The sequence below is a fragment of the Apostichopus japonicus genome, chromosome 17 (assembly GCF_037975245.1).
Source record: "Apostichopus japonicus isolate 1M-3 chromosome 17, ASM3797524v1, whole genome shotgun sequence".
In the NCBI taxonomy this organism is placed as follows: domain Eukaryota; kingdom Metazoa; phylum Echinodermata; class Holothuroidea; order Aspidochirotida; family Stichopodidae; genus Apostichopus; species Apostichopus japonicus.
The window spans coordinates 32,264,522-32,284,706 of NC_092577.1; the positions used below are offsets into that span (position 1 = coordinate 32,264,522).

Below are 20,185 nucleotides of genomic sequence, written 5' to 3' on the forward strand. Positions count from 1 at the left end.
ATTGGTCAATCTATACACACAGACATAATTAACATATTCAATAGAAAAGTCAACAACGCTGGAATTAAACTTGAAGTACAGAGATGACTAAATTCTGGAATTTCTTCTCACATTTTTTTCAACTTGAGTACAACATCCCGTTTTTTGCGTAAAGTTGGTAGGTAATAACTAAGTAAGGAAGAATTCATTAACATTATTGATGCAAACTCCAGCCGGGCTGATCGAGAACTATCACTCAGTGACTATCTGTACTAAAAGTGTACACTGACATCCTAAGACGTTTGTGTGGTAAACTTAGCCGTTGGGTGTCATAAAAACCTTTAAAAGTTAAAGGAAGGTCCAAAACTTCGATTCTTGCTAACATCACAAGAAATTTCTGCCATTGTGTTAAGATATACTATATCAAACAATATTAATGCCCTAATACAGACTCTGATCTTTCCCGACCTCTCACCCATGTCAGGCTTTGTCTCCACACCCCTACCCAACCCCCAACTCCGCCGGCAGCTTCCACCCATAAGTAGGATCTCGATACCCATAGCTAGGTCTCTCTTTCATTCCCTACCATGGCGACGTCTCCCCTGCTCTTTTTTGATCCTGACGGTATCACCCTTCTAAAGTGTTTATTGGTCCATCCAGCTTCTACCCATGTTTATATCATCCCTCCTACTCCGACCCATGGTGAGGTCTCCGTTCACCCCCCCCCCCCCCGGCAATACCCTCCAAACACACACACCTATGGTTATAGGTTTCTTATTTCCTTCCATGGTCATACCTTTCTGTACCCCTCCCAACCATGGCTAGGTCTTTTTTTTTTGCTTTTAAGCTCATCAGTTTCGCCTCCAATCTTTTATATTTCACTAAGAACTTCAAAACTACAATCCCATGTTGGTATCGACCAAAGCAATTCATTCTAACACAATGAAAACGAGTGCGATATAAACACAATTGAACATCAAAGGAGTGACTATGATTCAATTTCACAGCATTTATGTAGAATGGTGTGAGCAGGCGCGTAGCCAGGAATTTACCAAGGGAGGGGCGAAAGTGTAGATTCGGCATTTTAAACTATCTAAGCGTAGCGCCACGATGATTGGCGCGAAGCGTACAAGAAAATTTTGGCTGAAAATGCCTCCCAGATCGCAGGAAATGGCACTTCCCTGGCCTTGTAAGTTGCATCTTAGCATTTTCTCTTTTGAAAATACTAGCGATATCATAAAAACATTTAAAAAATATTTTAAAATATGCTCAAGGGGGGGGGGGGGGGGCGGCTGCCCCCTTCGCCCCCCTTGGCTACGCGCCTGGGTGTGAGTGATGTTAGGGTGAAGGGGGGCTGTGAGGGGGGCTGGAGTTAATACGAATGCTCTCTATCTAAAGAAAATCCTTTGGCATTATCTCAATTCCAACTAACCGGTTAAACGATGACGTAATACATTATCGGTGTTGCCTATACGGTCGGTGTGAGGATTGGAATTGTCCAATTCTTCTTCTTCAGCAGCGCCGGGTTCCCTTCATCTTGTGGTTTTCTTCCTTGTTCTACGCGATCACACTCCTCATTGTGTGCTATCTGCCATTGTTACCAGTTGACATATGTTCCTCTCGACAATTCACCAATTAAGACGTCTGAGAGAAAATAGCCCTAAAGTGCCCAACTGTATCGATTTTGTTGCACTTTCTGAGTCAAAGCCATTCTTTTTATGCTTGGATGTTGAAGAGGATGAAATAAACTACTGATGGTCTACAAATCTGGAGGATTGAAGGTGATTTAAGGTATTTTAGCAAATCTTGGGTAAAGTAAGAAGATTCCGCAGCGACAGCTGGCAGGTGGGAAGGGTAGCACCATGCTTAACTTTGAGTTCCTCTGGCTCATAATCTAAACAAAACGGTCATGATGGCAAAAGTTGAATGTGTTGTCATAGCCCCAGCCATTAGCTATCATATGGTAGGTAGGACATGTCAGTTGAATACTTCTATCTATGCTCTATCGGCCTTGGAAAGTAACGAGTTTAGTGTGTAAGTCAACGGGAGCAATACATTGTGGTGCAATACCTTATGTGGAGACCTCTGAAGATCCTGCTGAGATCGAATCGTCTAGATCAGGGTTTCCCTAACTTTATCCCCCACGAACCCCCCCCCCCCCCCCAACTTGTGAATGTCAGAGTTGTCCAAGAACCCCCAACTTTTCGAGACTCGATCTGAGTCATTATTATACTATAATACGCATAACAGTGCGTCGTAAAAGATCGAGTTCATAGTGTAATATTGCAATGTAAAAAAAACAAAAGAGATGAACAAATATTTCATAATTCAGTTAATCATCACATGCACGATACGGTACTACTATGGCAACATATGCGTATGGAACGTGAAATGAGTCTGTCTATAGATACGACTTTTGTACATTACTAAATTATATGATATATCAGACTTTAATTCAACAAAATGTACTCTAGTTTTGACTTTCAGGATCGTCTCATGAACCCCCTGGGATGGACTCACGCACCTCATGGGGGTTCATGCACCCCAGTTAGGGAACCCCTGGTCTAGATCCTCTAATATTAATGCCATAAATCTACCCTACAGGGTTGGATCCAGTGAGAGGGCTTTGGAGACACTTCCCTCTTCTGAGATTGAAGAGGAGATGAGTGGGTGAATGGGAGAGAGTGTCATCTTCTTTAGCTGTCTAGCACATATGTATGTTGTAGCAGTCTCCATTATCTCGAACGGGGCCGGAGAGAGGCTTTTGGCATTAAAACTGAGAGAGTTTCTCCTACTTCAGAGTTCATCTCGAGGATTACGTACACAATATGCATTCAAAGGTTACTTCTGGTATACAAATCGATCATTTCTAACTACATCAACAATGGGAAATCCCCAAGTGGCAACAATTAAAGGATTTCAGTTTATGTTGTGTACCTATGGAAGGTAACTTGGAAAGAGGACATTTGTAAACAAGGCAAACGAGATTTGAAAAAAAAAACTATGATCATTGGATGATGGCAGGAAAAGGCCTTTAGAAATCATGTATTTGTTTCATATTTTCATTATGGATATGCATTTGGCGTGTCCTATTGCTCCATGCAAAATGTGTCTCTTCATGACCGTGAACTGTATCCCATATCAGTGGCGGCGGAACCGGGGGTGCTTGGGGGGGCTCAGCCCCCCCAATGAAAAAGTTGAGGGGGCAAATGCATGATAAGCCCCCCAATATTTACCAAGGCTCCGAAACGTGCATCTGCCCATTTTTTTAATGCATACTTGTCGATCTGTCCGATGCACACGTATACTACATAGGTGTAATAATTAAATATGATAATTGATTGTCTGTATCATGCCTCATCGAATGTTAGTGTTTTAAATAAGAGGGTAATAAGCGAAACGCTACACTCATGAACATTTGCGTTTACACTACGAGTACACGCAAGGCGTGGAACATGGCTTTATTTTTAAACGCAATCAATTATTAAACGAACAAAAACACAATATTAGCATTTCACCTGTACTGTATAGGGTACATGCATTCATGACATGATGACAGTGCTAGGTCATAGAAATTTGTTGGCAACTGCACATGGTTTTGGAATTACCCATTTGTTGACATTAAGAAATGCTTTCTGTTTTTTTCTTATGACATTTATTTAATTCAGGGCGTCGGAGCCGGTACGGGCAGGTCCGGCGAACGCCGGACCAATATTCACGACGCAAAAAAAAAGTTTAAAAAAAGTAGGACTAAAATATGGGAAAACAAATTCTCGGAGGTATATGTTTCAATAATTTTCAATAATGATGACGGCAAGTAGGCTAAATGTGACTACTCTGGCATGGCAGGGGTCTTGTTTTCAAGCTCGGGAAGTGCCATTTCCTGCAATCTGGGAGGCATATTTTCAAAATTTTCTCCATTACGCTACGCGCCAACCATGGTGGCGCGTAGCGTAGTTTGACCTACCAAACGTCCCCTGATAATTATGATAGTTGGCCACATTCTGAACCGCCGTACCAATCAAAAATAGCTTCCGACGCCCTTGTAATTATTGCATTTAATTGCAAGTAGTAATTTACTACACTCAAAAACGTCTCTGCGAGTACACGTCGAGTATACTCTCTTAAAACACCATCGAATATACAAATTACAATGCTTTTACACATTTTTACGTGCAATCTGAGAAATTGCAGGCTTGAGACCCATGTTTTAGGGCTAAGTATTCGCAGCATGAAACACTCGGTAAGTGCCGTTTCCGGCCATCTAGGGGGTTTGAAAAACCCAAAATTTTCTTGTACGCTCCGCGCCAACCGATGGTGGCGCTCCGCTTAGATAGTCTCCACATATTAGCCCCCCCAATAATTTTTCCGTTCCGCCGCGCCTGTCCCATATAGCCTAAGGTTCCTTGTGGCGTATAGTTTTATATTGCTCTCAATAATTGTGTCATTGGAATGCCGCCACCAAATGAACCTATAACCCGAGTTATTTTTGAGAGCAGTATTTGATAACGCGGACTTCTCAATTCTGTATTGTACATACACATGTGTATTAATGCTATGTATCAAGGGATAACGTACCCTGAGGATTTTTAACCGTAATTGAGGGTGCCATTGTGAGCGATAAAATGACGTCATACAAATTTCGGCGAACGTCTCAAATCATTGAACAAAAATAGTCGAACCTTTTCAATAAAGAACGACAAAACCAAACATATCAATAATGTCTGGAAATAAATATTGGTTTGACAAAACAGAGATACCAATAATGTCTGGAAATAAATATTGGTTTTGACAAAACAGACCAAATTCTGTCTCTCTCTTGCAGTGGATTTACGGACACAAACAAATGGTACCGGAAAGTAATGAAGTGAAACAAAGATACGGACATACATACAGAGTGGTACAGGCGTGAAGCTATGTATCCATAGCAACATCCCAATTAGTTACCAGGATGCGCAACATCTCTGTAACGCGCCCGATGGTTTCTCTGTGTAACTACCAAGAAGTTTAAGTAAGAAATAATTAACAACAGCCGTGGAGTCGTAACTAAGGTCCGAATAGAAGACCCTTGCTCAGAGTTAAAGAACACTCCGTTTGACTAAATTAACTATCACTGATACCTCCTTTTCGGTTGCTAAGACGCTAAGGTGCATTTTAAAAGTAGCCACTAAGTAATTACAGACAGCCTACGTCAATGTACAGGTAAACTGTACTGGTTTAATCACACATAACAATCAGAACATGTTTATATAATGAACATATTCACAGTTTTCCCCCTTAAATATACCAGGAGCATATACTGAAAAGGCGGGGATTACGGATCTGTCGTTTAAAGGAGCGACCGAATGTTGAAACGGTCAATAGCATGTTGTATCTCAGTGGCTGACTGGGCTTCAATTTGTTAAATTTAGCCTATTGATAATTTGTCAAAATCAAATCAATTAGTTGCGTTTCATTTCTTAAAGTCCATAACCGTATGCATTTTTATTTCTTTTAAATATTATAAGTAGGTGTGGGCGAATTGAATTAAGCTTACTCCTCATGTAGGGCTGGGAGTATTATATAACCGTAGAAACATTTTGAATCATAGGTTAATCTTTTTAGACACTAGAGTTAAACATGTAGACGTCAACTTGTGCGTTGTCAGGCATTTTCAGACCACATATTTGTGTGTGATCTTTAAAGGGTGTGTGTCAACCGGGCAACAGCACCCCCCTCCCCTCTCTATATCAGCGCCTGGTTTACGCTTATTCATAACTTAAACTCTTTACAAAATGTCTTGGATTTATAATTTCTGCAACAGCAAGGGGTTCCTTTCGACTCTTCTATGGACTTGAGTATGAAGATCATTCCTATATGTATGTATTTTAGAAACTCGCCAAGAAGCCATCATTGGCTTATCAAAGCCGCAAGCTGACCGAAGTCAGTCTCTTAGATTCATATTTAACGTTCATGATTATGAATTGTCAACAACTCTGTAACTGGACGACATACATTAATCTTGGAGTGACTCGAACTCCAAATCTCGATCTCCAAATAAGGCCCATAAAGTAAACAAGAGGGGTAACAATAACACACCATTAAAGACACAAAACTAGCAGTCTGGTTGACATGATTATATTATCAATGGTTATCGGAAAACAAAAACAAAAAAAATAGTTGTAAAATAGAACACTTATTGCAAAACACACCTCGGTGTATGCCAAACTGTACATTGTATTGCAGAATACTAGTAATATATTCTGGTGTATATATATCATACAGATTACCCACTAGAATCGCTACAAGTGGCGCTATACAGAAACTACTCCTTAAGAGATTACTACGAAGATAACCACACCACCACCACCCCCTACCCCCACCAAACTCCCTCTCTTCCCGTTAAAAGATATCGGTAAAAGTGGAGAAACATTGAAAAAAAATTGTTGCGTTGTCAAAGTAACCAACCCCTAGAAAGAAGGTCGTAAGTATTAGAAAAACAGACTTCTCAAACCATATAAAAACGCAAACTACTAATCGTGGCCCTAGGTTTAAAAACTTCTGAATTTTAAACCAAGACTTAATTCTTTAAATTAACAGGGAAAACAACCAAACCGTTTGTCCTGGAGAAAACAGTCAATTGCAGAAGAAGCGCAAGGTACTTTACCGAAACTGGCTTATTTTTGTTAAAAAATGTTTGTGAAAAAATAATGTTTTGCATTCAATTTTTAAAGCTTTTAAACAACACTAATTTCTGATTACAAAAGTTTCTTAAAATTGTGTGTTAAAAGTCTACAAAATTGCATTCATAGATTTAAAATTGGCAATACATTGGACAGCAAATATTATCAGTATTATTACTTTTAAAAGCAAAAATATATCATAAAAAAAGTGCTGAAAATGGGAAAGCCAGCACTTAGAAGATGAGTTTTCATTTTGAATACTTGTACATTTTTAAGCCCGTACTGACCATATATTGACGAAAAAATGGCAACACGACACTAAAAGCTAAATCATTCATGTAATTGGCTGCGAATTTTCTAAACAGATTAAGCTTTCGGGATAAAACAAAGACCATCGTAAACGTGTATTGAACTGATCGAAGAATCATCTTGAAATAATCTGAAATTACTTCTCTTTATCTGCCAGGTCTCAGAGAACAAAACAGTTCCCTTCTGCGTACGAGAGGGGCGTGGGTGGGGGGGACCTCACAGCTACACACCCAGACAATAATAGTATCATACAGTGTTTTTTTTTAATGTATTCATTTAGAAATGAAAGTCTCAATTCACTCCAACACAACAACTTACACTAAGTTTACATAACATTCCATTCTTACAACCCTGCACAGACCAGCCTACTACCTTTCTACCTCCCCACAGACAAAACCAAATGAATAATTTTCCAAAATTGTGACAAATCGCTATAAATAGTGCAAATCAATTTTCCAAATAGCTTACACTTAGACGTAGAAGCTCGCCTCCATGTTCACACAGAAACATTATCGACTACCTATGATCCAAGAGAGACCCTTCTCCCTACTAAATCGGTTTTCACGATTGATGCATTTGAGCCCAAAAGAACCATAGAACATCAGGCTCAAAATACTCAGGTTGTTATTTTTCAATTCTTTTGCTAAAAGATAAAACAGAGTTTGTTTGTTTGTCTCCAATGATTTCAAAAAATGGCTCCAGATTAACCGGCTAAGATCCACACCGTAAAGTAAATCAAAAAAATATGTAAATTTTTGTATAAATCAACAAGAAAATAATATATCGAGTTAAACATGGAAAGCAAAAGAGATTTAATATTGGAGTGTACAAACGATATTAAACAAAATTACAAAGCGATAATGGAGAGAAAAATCAAAGAAAAATAAGGAGAAAGTTGTACAATTGTAAAGCATGACATATTTGACAGAGATGTATCGAACCAAGCATCTTAAACAAGAAAATCTAATAACTTTGTCTTTTTAAGAAAGTTAGAACCTTCATAATTCTCAGCACCAAACAGATATAAAAATATGAGACTAAATGAAATAAACCTATTTACTGAAAGGGGGTAAAAAATTGTTTTAACAGGGTTTAACAGGAAAAAGAAAAAAACCCCACGTAAATGGAGAATATATTGTGGTTTCTAGGAAACTTGTGAAATGTGATGATTCCATACCTCAGTGCAATAACAACTAGCATTTGTATTGAAATGACTGTAAAAAAAAAGAAGGTTTCTTTGAAGAATGAAGAATAAGTCATGGTTATTGCAAAAGCAGATTAAAGTCTTTTTGACACACACACTTCCTAAATCAAGGGCTTGATAAAACAGGGTTGGTGCTGGGAGAGACATAGAAAGGTTGAACAGCAACCGCCAGAAATGATTTCCTCCACAGTTTCAGGTCTCGTCAGGGATGTGACTAATTGAAAACAGATCAAAGAAAGCTACTCCCAACTTTTAGACACCCCCCCTGCCCGATTCCAATAAAGAGTGAGGAGAACGAAGGAAAAGTAGACACAATTTAATGAGGCACCTTCCCAGGGGGAGGAGGGGGGAAGTCCCTCTTGCACTCACCCCACCTCAACCCCCCTTTTAAATTGTTAGCTATAACTACCTGAATATATATAGTTGTTCTGCAGAGATGGGCAATATACAAGTACACTTAAAATGCAATTTACACAATAAAACTTTTTTTTTATCAACAATAGTAAGCAATGGGTAAATTGTACAATCATGCCCCCCCTTAAGGAGTTAAAATGGGTTGTAAGAAGGAAGAAAAAAAGGATGAATTTGATCATTAGATTGCTAATAAACTAGAAGTTCTAGCTACGATGTACATCCATCCACCCATCTACAGTTTTATACAAGGGAAATAGCAAGAATTTTAGAATCATGTATTTGAAGAGATGCGATAACAATTTAAATTATTGTCGAAGACATCACGGAAATGTGACGTTGACTTCAGCTCTTCTTGTTTTAGTCACGGAAGAGGAGTGGTATTTTGTCGTTGTTTTTTGGCTTTCATGTTTGTATTTTTTCAATTGTATTTTCAGATAGTAAAGTTGTTTTTATTATTTACATATCATAACTATGGGAATAAATAGCCTTCATGCTTTAATTTTTGGTAACTTTGAGGTTACTAAAGTCAGTTTATTGTCGGGGGGTAAAACTGGAAATGCACAAAGCCAAGGAGAAACTATACCAGTGGATTGCATTGTCATTCAATCAAGTTGATGTTTTGTAAACTAATATTTATGCAAGATTTTGCAACATTTGAGTACAATAAAATATATGTCTTGAAGGAGAGGGAAAGTACCTGTCAACATATTATTGGATTGAGACTTTCGAACATTTTTACGATCAATTTAAACAAGACTGACCTTTTCCTTCGCAACTAATTTTTAATCAATTTAAAAAAAACAAGATTTCTATATTCCACTTCAAACTGAAATAGTGACAAACATTTCAAGAATATTTTTTAAAAAAAATCAAAGATTCTACCAAATTATGATTATTCTATGACTCTGTTGTTTTTAATTGTATTTTGGTTATTTCGGTTTTGAGATTATCTTAAGTGAAATAGCCAACAACAGCAGCAGGTATTTATCAAGTCATTCCTGTGCCTGGCAGACAAAAACCGATGGTGGAATTCATCCTCAAATCTCCAATTGTTTGTTTATTTAGTGCTCATACAAACCGAGAAACCAAAGAAATTTTGCCTCTCAAAACCTTCTGTCTACTGCTGTTAAGTCTAAAAATCTACATTCGAATAAGCTCGGTAAAAGACTGGTGCGGCAGCAGGTTTAGACGCAGGGAAGGGTAGAACGAGACTACGAAATAAACGATAGACTATATGAGAAATACAAACACACAATGCATTTGTTTTGAGGTGAACCTTGGTGTGCATGTTTTGGGGTCATAGGTCACAAGGTGCAAGCTAAATGCAGCAAAAAAGAAAAGGGAAAAAAAACCCATCTTGACACGCATAAATCAGGATTTCATAAAATTCCAGCTAAATTGGCAAGAGAACTCCCATAATAATCAGAATAATAACAGCTATTTTAGTTTAAGATTATAGAGACTAACTATTAATATAAAACATTTACTTTTATTATTTTTATAAATACCCTAACATGACACTTTTACAAAATAAACCAAAGGCTATTAATACAATCTATTTTAGTTCCACAGGTTAGAAAGGTAACAGTGTTGGAAATAAGTTTGACAAGATTGCTATCTCCCCCTATATATATATTTATATATACATATATAAATATAAATATATATATATATATATATAAATATAAATATATATATATATATATATATATATATAAACAGTAGGTAAAAGAGTTTTTAACATGGAAAAGTTTGCATAAACAAATTCATTGAGGACACTGATGTAGGAATGATCTTAGAGAAACTATTGTTTTGACCTACGATAAGCTGCAAGGCGTTTGTCGTTTTGGCTCTAGATAAAACTAATAAACCTTACAAAGCCTCAATATGAAGCAAAAACCCTTTCCATTAATCTGTCACTGTTGTAAGACACTGATCCACTGGCCGAGTGTCTGTCCAGTGCTGCTTCTGGGATTGATTTTCGAGCTGATCTTGTTTAACCAACAATTCGGCTGAGGCAAGATGGATCAAATTTGGCACCTGGAACCAAGTTTGGGTCAATATTTTGTGATAAAACACACAAAAACCCTGGGGGTCTTAAAACTGATTCCATATTTCTCACACCTAAAAATAAATGTCCATAAATCTGATGTTTTTTGAGAGAGAACGTTCATTTTTTTTGAGTAGTATGAAAACTCTAGATATGAACCAAACATCAGCCGCCATATCAACAAACCACAATAAACTTTGCTTAACAACAGCGCTCTTTTTTACCAGACTGGCACAGGCAATAACAACTAGACGGCGAATCTTGAAACATTTCACAGGACTAAACGGCAAAGTGTTTCACTACGACAGGATAAGAGAAAAAAGGCAAAGACAACTTCAACTGCCATTTTCTTGGACATATTCTGTAGCGGAACCTTCCCCACTCTTCTCGGCTTAATTTCCCAATAAAATTCTTAGACTTACAGACTTTACATATATATATAATTCATAGAAGGAAAACAATTCCCAAAATACAGAGCATTTTAAAAGGTAGAAACTCACTTTAATAATGTGATACTTTTATGTACTATTCATATAAAAACAAAAATAATAATGTCATGAATACATTTCAAAAGTGAACCCCAACCCTCGCAGGATTATTATTATTATTCTTTTGGTAGGAACTTGCCGCATCCAACAACGGGAGTTAACGAACCGGTAAAGCTTCGGAGGTCACGGGTGCAAGATTGGTCACCGTGGAAACGACCTGCATTTGCAGCCGGGATCGACAAGCTCATTCAGTCTACATGCATGCAAATGAAAACAGAACATTCGGTGAACAAAACTGGGATTTTAAATCATGAGAGGCGGGGCACAAAGAATACAAATATAATTTGGGAATTGCGGATGAACAAGACCGGGTTCATAAATCTTTGGAAGTGAAATGGTGCATAACAGGTCACATGACCATACAAGGGAACGGGCATGCACTAATACACTAAGGAGACAAGTACACCAGTGCACACCGGGACATTCTTTCCAAGCTCTACAAACGAACAGGGACCCTTACATTAGAAAAAAAACAACACAAAATCAATAATTATATTTTGAATAAATCTTTGATTATCAATGACATATCATGATATGAAATATTGAAAGAATGAAAATGAACCATATTATAAAAATATGGAGGAGCTACCGGGCAAAGAATGGGGACAAAATTGTAAAATGCAAAACAAATATAAATTTTCAATGAAAAAGAAAATCCCCCTCCCCAAAATGCAAATAAGCACAAAAGCAATCCAAGACGAAAGGAGTCCAAGATCAAATGTGAACGGCGTGGAATTATTACGTTTGAATGTGTTGCAAAAATGGATGATCATGCAAATGATGATCATGCAATCATGACCATGACCATGTGATCAATGATCAAATGATGATCATGCAAAAATGGATGCAGACTAGTTAAAGTGTATGCAAGATGGATGATGGGTGGGTTAAAAATATGAGAAAGGCATGCTGGCTACTGACTCCTATTTTCTCACTCCAGTTATCTCATCTCAGTAAACTAGTGCTCTCCGGCATTGCAACAGAGACTGCTGTCAGGTAGGTCCTAAATGCGAGCGGTATTTTTACCGTTTTACGGATCTCGTAATCAAAGTAAATCGTTCGTGTGTAAAACACTCACCGGCAAGCACACAGACCGGCTGAATTTGGGGAAACAGACATGCTGGGTGACCGAATAGTTCCAAGGTTACATTTGAACAGTTTCGACAAAAGAAAGAAACTTGTTTTAGGAAACACAATTTGAGGTTGATAAAATAGTTTGACTTGAGAGTTTCAAATTAAGTCTTTAAGAAATTACGAACCACTTTGTATATGTGCTACTAGTGATCAACTCATTCATAGCAACACCTTGTTGAGTGTTGCTGGATTTCAGCAAGGACTACAATAGCAGCGCCCTCTCTTTATCATTTCATTAATAATGCATGATGTTGAGGTCATCATCACTTTTGTTAAATTCTGCCAACCTGCAAAACCCCCTTCCACCCCCCCCCCCCCCAAACTACTGACAAGCCATCAGGAAATTTCAATTATGAATATTTTATGAACTATTTTCCGATAAAGCCAAAATTAATTCAAGGTGGAGGAAACCATTTCCTTTGCCTTAAGACTAAGTTTTTTCCTTAATCCTCACTGAGAGACGAACAATGGTCAGTAGCTGGTGAAGTGAATAGATAACGAGGACGTGTGTCGGTGATGGAGGGGGGGGGGGGTGGGGAGGTGGGTGAAGGGAAGCGAACCAATAATTATGTTAATTCATTTCAATTTTAAAGATATTACATTTGTTACCACTGAATTAAAACACCAGCAAAAGTAAAATATAAACAGGAATGATTTTATGAGACAGAATCACCGCAAAATTAATAATAATTCTAGGTTATACGTCAAAATAATATATCTAGTAAAATCATTTCAAAAGAAAAAAAATTAAAAGTCCCTGTGTCTAACACATATGTAAGTAGGCTTTTTGAGCAAAATTAACTTCCATATATATATCAAAACTGTTAAAAAAATAAAACTACGATACGTTTAAACGAAAAAATGTTCAACCAAGTTTTTTTTCCCCCCACAAAAAGTATTCCCCTTCTTTCTGCTGAAATATTTGTGAGGCATACCCGCCTAGCCCTCGTTAAAAATATTACCGCTTTAAGGACAACTGGACAGTTGCCGATAGATTTTCGGAATGCATCTTGAGTAGTGTTTTTCTTATGAACGAGATGAATCGGTTCTTGTTTGACTGTTTGCAGACAAGACCGAGTGGTGGAGCTATTTTATTTTTGGCACGATAAACAAAAACAACGACAACCGCGATGTTATTGAATATCAGCGGCCGGACTACTTAAAAGAAACCAGAAAATGCAAAACTTCCTTTCGCAGTAGCCATCCCAACAAACCCATCTGCAATACCAACTTAAATAATTGAAGTGGTTCCTTTTTTTCATCTCTAACAGCAAGACAGTCCACATTGAAGTTTTCCTAGTAAGACAGGATTTTGGTCCATTCAGACTTAAAAAGTAAAGAAACAAGAAAAATATGTATAAAGCTACTCTTCAACCATTTGCCATAGGGTCATTTTTATTGTGTGTGGTATATTTCATAACCCATTTAATACTGTACCATAGATCCCCCTGCCACCCCCCCCCCCCCACCCCACTCCCCGCTAGACCCTCCTCTACACTCGGTCGAACCGTTATTCCTTTATACAATCTCAAAGGTTTCATAACTACATTCTTAAAAGATTGACTAGCCATCTGCAGTTGAATTCGTCAAATTCTTGTACAGTAATAGAAAATTTATAAAAAAGTGAGCAAACGTGTCTGTCTTGTTTAATAAACTTGTATATGTACATAAATTGGGGACTATTCCAAATCTCAGTGATTGTTTTTATTCATGTATATAGTCATTCTGTTCTGCAAATCACGGATTAAAAAACGACATTTGACAAAATAAAGCATAAAAAACATAAAAGAAAAAACCAAGCAATGGAACCAAGGAATCGGGGAAAACAGAGAACTTTTCTGTACGTTAGAACACGCAAACTTTATACTCCGCAACAAACTCCCCTCCCCCACACCCCAACCCTGCAAATCATTTCCAAAATTTTGATTGCTATCACATCCCCCAACCACACCCACCCACCCTCCCCTCCCACACCAACAAGAAAAAATAAAAATACAGTTCATGCTGCAGGCAATTAAAACAGTTTTGTTCATACTGCAAGGATCTGATCCCATCTTACACAAAGCAAGTAAAAGTTCCCACAATTGAATTGACATTATATGCTACGATTTCCCCCGGAGGGTGACCCCCCGAACAGCCTCTAAACCCCAACGATGAATGAATGAATGAATGACATGATCAGCTACAGAACTAATTTAAAGAGGAAAGCATCTAGGTCTGCAAAAAGAAAAACTTTTTGTTAGCAGTGTTAGCCTCTGTGACCAGTCAAGAACACTACACTCGTTATTAAGACTGAGTCAATGACAGCACAGCAGTGGTCAAGAGTGCAAATGCGTGAGTGAGGGGGGGTGAGGTGGGGGGGTGAGGTGAGTTTTCCACTCTTCTCTACGGGGGGTGGGATGGGGGAAAAACGAAATCCATGGAGTGAAAATGGATGGCAAGGCGAACAGAATTGATTGTTTATTTTTTCTCTCTCTTTTTTTTTTTAAGATTTAACTGCAGGGACAGTTTTACCTTCGTCCATGAACTTAATGTCCTCGATTCCGCCCGATGTCGTAATCTGGAGAGAAGGAGAATAAGGAGGAGGAGGAGGAAACAGGATGTTAAACTGTTTGTTAGTCTCACCGCTAAATCCCGAACCTGATGGTACACACCGAAGGAAAGTATATATTAAATAATAGTGATATGTTCAAGTTTGGTCTTTAAAAGAAAAGACAGAAAAATTTAAAAAAATACCCTTTTGAAGAAGATTTTGAAACTCATATTTGCCAGACATTTTTCAGACCTGACTTTTGAGTGTTCAGGTGAGGAAGAATGCCCCAAAAAATGGAATGAAAGATAAACAAAATGGCAAAAAGCATTGCCTCGCTGTGTAATAATATGATAACTAGGTACCTAATAGGGCTAATAAAGGAAAAGATTTCGATTAAAGCCGGAATGGCCCCCACCATTAGTCTGTAACCCAGAAGAGAGGATTGGTCCTGTGGGTAAGGTCTGGAATTTACACATTTACGACCCATAGAAAAGAAGAAAAAACTTTAGCCTAAACCCTTCATCCAAAACTTTGCCCACTGACCGAGTAAAAAAAAAAAAAAAAAAAAAAAATTGGAATCATATTATCATGGTGCATCATCAAAAGTTTGTGTTCTTGGAAAACCTTTGATTATGTATGATGAAATCAAATAAATATGGTAACAAAATGTTAAACTAGATAACGTGACCCAGTATAAAAGAAATCTCACATAAAGGCTTGTGTACATTTATGATGTGAAATGGTTTGGACAGATACGACGCAACATTTGACGTTCAATTTTTCCAAAATGATAAATATATCGTAGCCGGGATATATAAACACATATGACTTCGTTAAAGGGACTACACAGTGGAATATAAATTTAGAGAAATGTACATCAAAGCCAACGATATTAATACAACACAAACAATTAGATGGACGAAAGATATTTTAAATGAAGATAGGACTTAATTCTTCACGGTGGGTAGAGATCTCACAGACGAGCCAGTAAGGTCACGATAGAAAGGGTATTAATAGGAAACAAGGAAGAAGCATGATCTGGCAAAGATAACCTTTGACCTGGAATAAAATCCAGGTGCCAGTCATTGTTTTTACTGTTGGCTATTAACTACAGAGAGGACGCATCACAAACGACACACAAACACTGGCCTTGGGGGCAAGTTTTATGTCACCATAAAACTTGTGATCGCAAAGATCCTCACCGATTCAGTTAATAAATACTCCCCAAACAGATATTAAAGACAATTATTGACAAACTAACTTTAAAGCTCTGATTTAAGATCTTGAAACTTTGTGAAGATGTTTAGGGGTATCTAGCGACTTTTTTATCGGTATACGCTACACTTAAAAAGTTAAGGAGAGGACAGAATAGAACACCGTGAAATGTCACGTTCACTTCCGATGGATTTAGAAGACGTCGGTCGTTCAAATCCTATTCGTTGAAAAAGCTTGCAAACTTGAAAAGAAGTATCAAACCATATCCTATAATTGTATCAGAAGCTGTGAGTCACAGGCAGGTCACAGGTGAATGACCTCTGACGTTGTCCAGGACAACCACCCAGTGACATGCACAAGATTTCAAAGGAGGAGGGGGTGGGGACAGGAGGGGTGAAGGAAGCAGCAAATTCTTAATTCCACCAGAAATGATTCAAGCAGGGGCATGCACCTCCATGGAAACGGGTCAAATCTACTCCGACTGAATCGAAAACATCCCCCCAATGTACGTTTTACCTTGGATTGACAATGAAGGTGGGGTTCCCTCTCCCGCCCCCCTCTCCCCCTGTGGAATGAGGAAGTGTTCATCTACCAACCTGTACATCAGGGGCAGAGTTGCCGTTTGGTACCGAGCCGTCTACTCTCAGTTTAGTCTTGCTATAGTCGGTTTCAAGGATAATGTGTGCCTGGAGTGCATCGTCCTCCAGATCTTTCATCCTGTTAGAAATGAAGAAATATTAAAACATTTTCAATCAATTTCTTTTTGGGTCATCGTGATCCCAAACAGCCTACCAATCTTGTATTTGGAATGTATACAGTGGATATGGATATATATCTACTTCACAGTTTAGGGGCGATGAAAATTTTTAAGAAAAATTAAATAGAAGAATCATATCAAAGTGAAGATGAAAAAGATCAAATACAAACTCATGTATTATGAGCATGAAGTAAGGAGGAAGGTCCCCAATTTCAAGTACAATACTGTGCCATTTATTAAAAGTTATTATAATATAAAATAAGTAAAACACAAGAGTAAGGTTATTCAAATAAACTACATTTAAGAGTTAAAAACCAGATAGCCAAACACCAAAAGAATTATTTTTTTGAAAATGACTTTTTTTAGCAAATATAAGGATATTCTACTGTCCATTTTTCTGCCATTTCCATCTGTATCAAAATATAATTTTAGCTACGTATGAAATGAGAGGGAACGCCAACAAAAAAGTTTGCCATCTATCGGGTAGGAAGTGGAGGACATGGTAACAAAGACTGGAATACAACACACAGACTAATATCTACTTTGCACAACAATGCTTTCTCTGGCATCGTTCGAAGCGAATTGTGAAAAGCATCCAAATGAAATAGGAAGAAGGAAATGAATGTGCAGAGGAAAAGCAAGTTTTAAATTCGAGCCGAGCTGCTAATTTGTTCTTTGTTTTCTCTCCTTATTTCTTTCTTTCTTTCTCTCTCCTCCTCCTCCCCCTCCTCCTCCTCCTCCTCCTCCTCCTCCTCCTCCTCCTCCTAAGCTCTTTTTGTTTGCTTTTGGTCCCTCTTGTCTTCCTCGTTACCTCTTTGTTTTTTTTTTGTATATTTTTTTGTTGCCACTAACCTTGCCTCCCTCTTAGCCGCTCTTTCTTCGGCGTCTTGCGCTCTTTTCTCTGAGGGGGACATTGGCCTTTCAGGCTGACCATTGGTGTCAGCAGCATCATTTAAATCAGATGAGGAGGGACTAAGACACAGAAGAAGAAAACAAATGCAAAACACATACAAAGCTGGCAAGAAGGATCTAACACACACAAACACACCCACACACACACAAAGAAGCTACTTCAAGCAGACGGGGGGGGGGGGGGAATGAATTGTGATGTGAAGATGAAAGGCAGGGACGATGACAATTGTTTTGGTTTTAATAAATTTCCCCCAAAAATGACGGGGAAAAAAAATTGAAGATTTTGACACAAAAGTCTTGTGGCAAATGTGCCATCTACTTTGCTCCGTGCTTTCAAACGAAGACACATGCAAAAATATGCAAGGTTTGATTGTTTAAAACAAGTCTCCAAAAATATCAGTATGAATTGCCTAAGGTAGATACCCCCACCCCCTCATCCTCCCCTCCAATGTTTCCTTTAACGGAGAGAGTTTGCTTAAGTTTCGGACCATTACAAATAATGATGGATAAGAACTTCCATTGGAACTTTTAGGACAAGTTCATAGAAATGTTGGCGGAAATATAAAAGGCCTTGTAAAAATTCCAGAGTATTCATGATAGACAGTTAAACCTCATTTGAGGTTAAACCTCAGTGAAACCTCATTGAACCTGAATGTTATGACTCTCATCATAAAAAACCACAGGCGTTAAAATTGACGAGGAAAATTCTAAGTTTGGTTCGTAGGACCTGTATTCCTTAGGCCATCGTTTCCAATTCCAGTTTGGCCAAAATTAATTATTTGCTCGTAACACAATCTTCTTTTATAAAACAGAGCAGGAGAACAAGAGTGGGTCCAGAAAATAACCAAATAAAAGGGGCAGATTTCTTACGGGAAATTGATAAATTTTGGTGAAACGACATGCTAAAAAGGGGAATAAAACACTCCTCAAAAGGAGACATCAACACATTTGCATTTTTTCTGTCTAACATTTAGCGATGACCATGCAAATGTTCCCTTTCCAAAGACACCTCTCTCTATTTCTTATCTTGTGTTCTTGATTTAAGTGAAGTATATTTTGGAGATCTTTTTTCCTGTTTTGATTTTACTATTTTTATTTTGCTTCTGGTAGAGTAACTGTCCAAGAGTAACAATCTCCAAAATTACAGTCCACCCTTACTGAAGGAATCGCATGACATTTTATATTTTTTTTAAAAAGTCACAAATTTTCAACTTTGTGCAAACAGAAACTACGTCTTGTCAAAATCACCTCATAAGAATATTCTGAGGTAAAAGTCAAGAATACATCTGGAAATGTGCCAAAGAAAAAAATTTGCCATTTTAATTGCCGTTGTGAAATGCTGCTACTTGATCAATTAAGTTGTGAATTTGAGATTGCCGACATCTTCAGAAAAGTTAGTGCAAAGGGTTACTTGGGGTAGGGGTGGAGTGGGGTGGAAAAAAACAAAGTGGATGAATACTAATTTGCTTTGTTCTACATTTAAGTTAGCATCTTTATTGCAATTTCATATGAAGTCACATGAAGCTAAATTCTATTAATTTGTGGGTTTTGTGTTTATAGTTTGTTAATCGTTAGATACTACCAAGATGCTATGGAAAGCATAAACGAGGGAAAGGGTAAAGGCAAAAACATAACATAATGGAAGAATGAATGGGGCCTTTTTATTTTCACTGATCTTACCCTTGCTTCTGGGTTAAACAAAAGTAGGATGCTCTATAGATCAGGTGATAGGACGGGAGAAACAAAAGAAAAGTTGGTAGAGAATTGAAGAATAAAACAATTTTTCATTGTAACCTAGGGAACTACAGACATGGGCGAGAGTTTGGCTTTACCCCCCCCCCCCACCCCCTCCTCAACCACCCTAATCGGTCATGATTTATTTATATTTATGAATGGAGCACTGAATGCAGCCCCTGCCCTCCCACCGTCCCATTCTTGTTGTATGAATATGCATGATGCGATCATGGATTGCATCATGAATATGGATGATTCACAGATCAGTGGGATATGATAGTAACAAACAGTGACCATATCCCCCCCTCCCCACCCCCTTCTCCAATCAATTCAACCTCCCCAACACATTTAATGGTATCACCGTACAGTACCTACACTGACCCATGAAGACACATATATATAGTTATTCAGAATGGCATCGTCCCTGTAGAAACTTCCACCAACTTATTAAAAATTGTACAATAGGAAGCAAAGTATCTGCGGTTTACTACAAAGCATAGAGCCCAAGTCCATTTCTACATTAACTTTTGTAGGAGAAAAGAAAAGCAAAAGGGGGGGACAGGAAAGAAAGAGGGTATTTTTAAGACCAGTACCACCAAATCAACAGCCCAAATCAGTTTGCTTCTGATAACAATGGGATTAAACAAAGCTGTCAATACTTACCTAGGTGACAAATCTCATCTTTTCTAAAGGCTACTCACCAACATAACACTCTGGTTCTTAAATTTAGCTGG

General features: G+C 38.0%; 1 protein-coding gene and 1 long non-coding RNA gene across 21 annotated transcripts in view; one reads left to right on the plus strand and one right to left on the minus strand.

Annotated features, from left to right (window-relative positions):
• Nucleotides 1–1,629: 1,629 nt before the first annotated feature.
• On the plus strand, nt 1,630–4,020 carry LOC139984872 (uncharacterized). The gene is made up of 2 exons (XR_011799213.1): nt 1,630–1,760; nt 2,584–4,020. It is a non-coding gene; the product is annotated as an uncharacterized lncRNA (long non-coding RNA).
• Nucleotides 4,021–6,082: 2,062 nt separating this feature from the next.
• Nucleotides 6,083–20,185, minus strand: part of LOC139954928 (protein scribble homolog) — a 121,899-nt gene continuing 107,796 nt past the window's right edge. For 15 of the 20 annotated variants that reach the window (XM_071954931.1, XM_071954922.1, XM_071954941.1 and 12 more), the window contains 4 exons: nt 17,658–17,777; nt 16,645–16,765; nt 14,815–14,860; nt 6,083–11,359 (listed from right to left, as the gene is read on the minus strand). In XM_071954931.1, the coding sequence (XP_071811032.1) occupies nt 11,355–11,359; nt 14,815–14,860; nt 16,645–16,765; nt 17,658–17,777 (292 nt within the window). In that variant the 3' untranslated portion in view covers nt 6,083–11,354. Of the gene's footprint in view, nt 11,360–14,814; nt 14,861–16,644; nt 16,766–17,657; nt 17,778–19,397; nt 19,431–20,185 lie in introns of all 20 variants that reach the window. The other 5 variants (XM_071954927.1, XM_071954929.1, XM_071954924.1 and 2 more) reach the window with 5 other exon arrangements.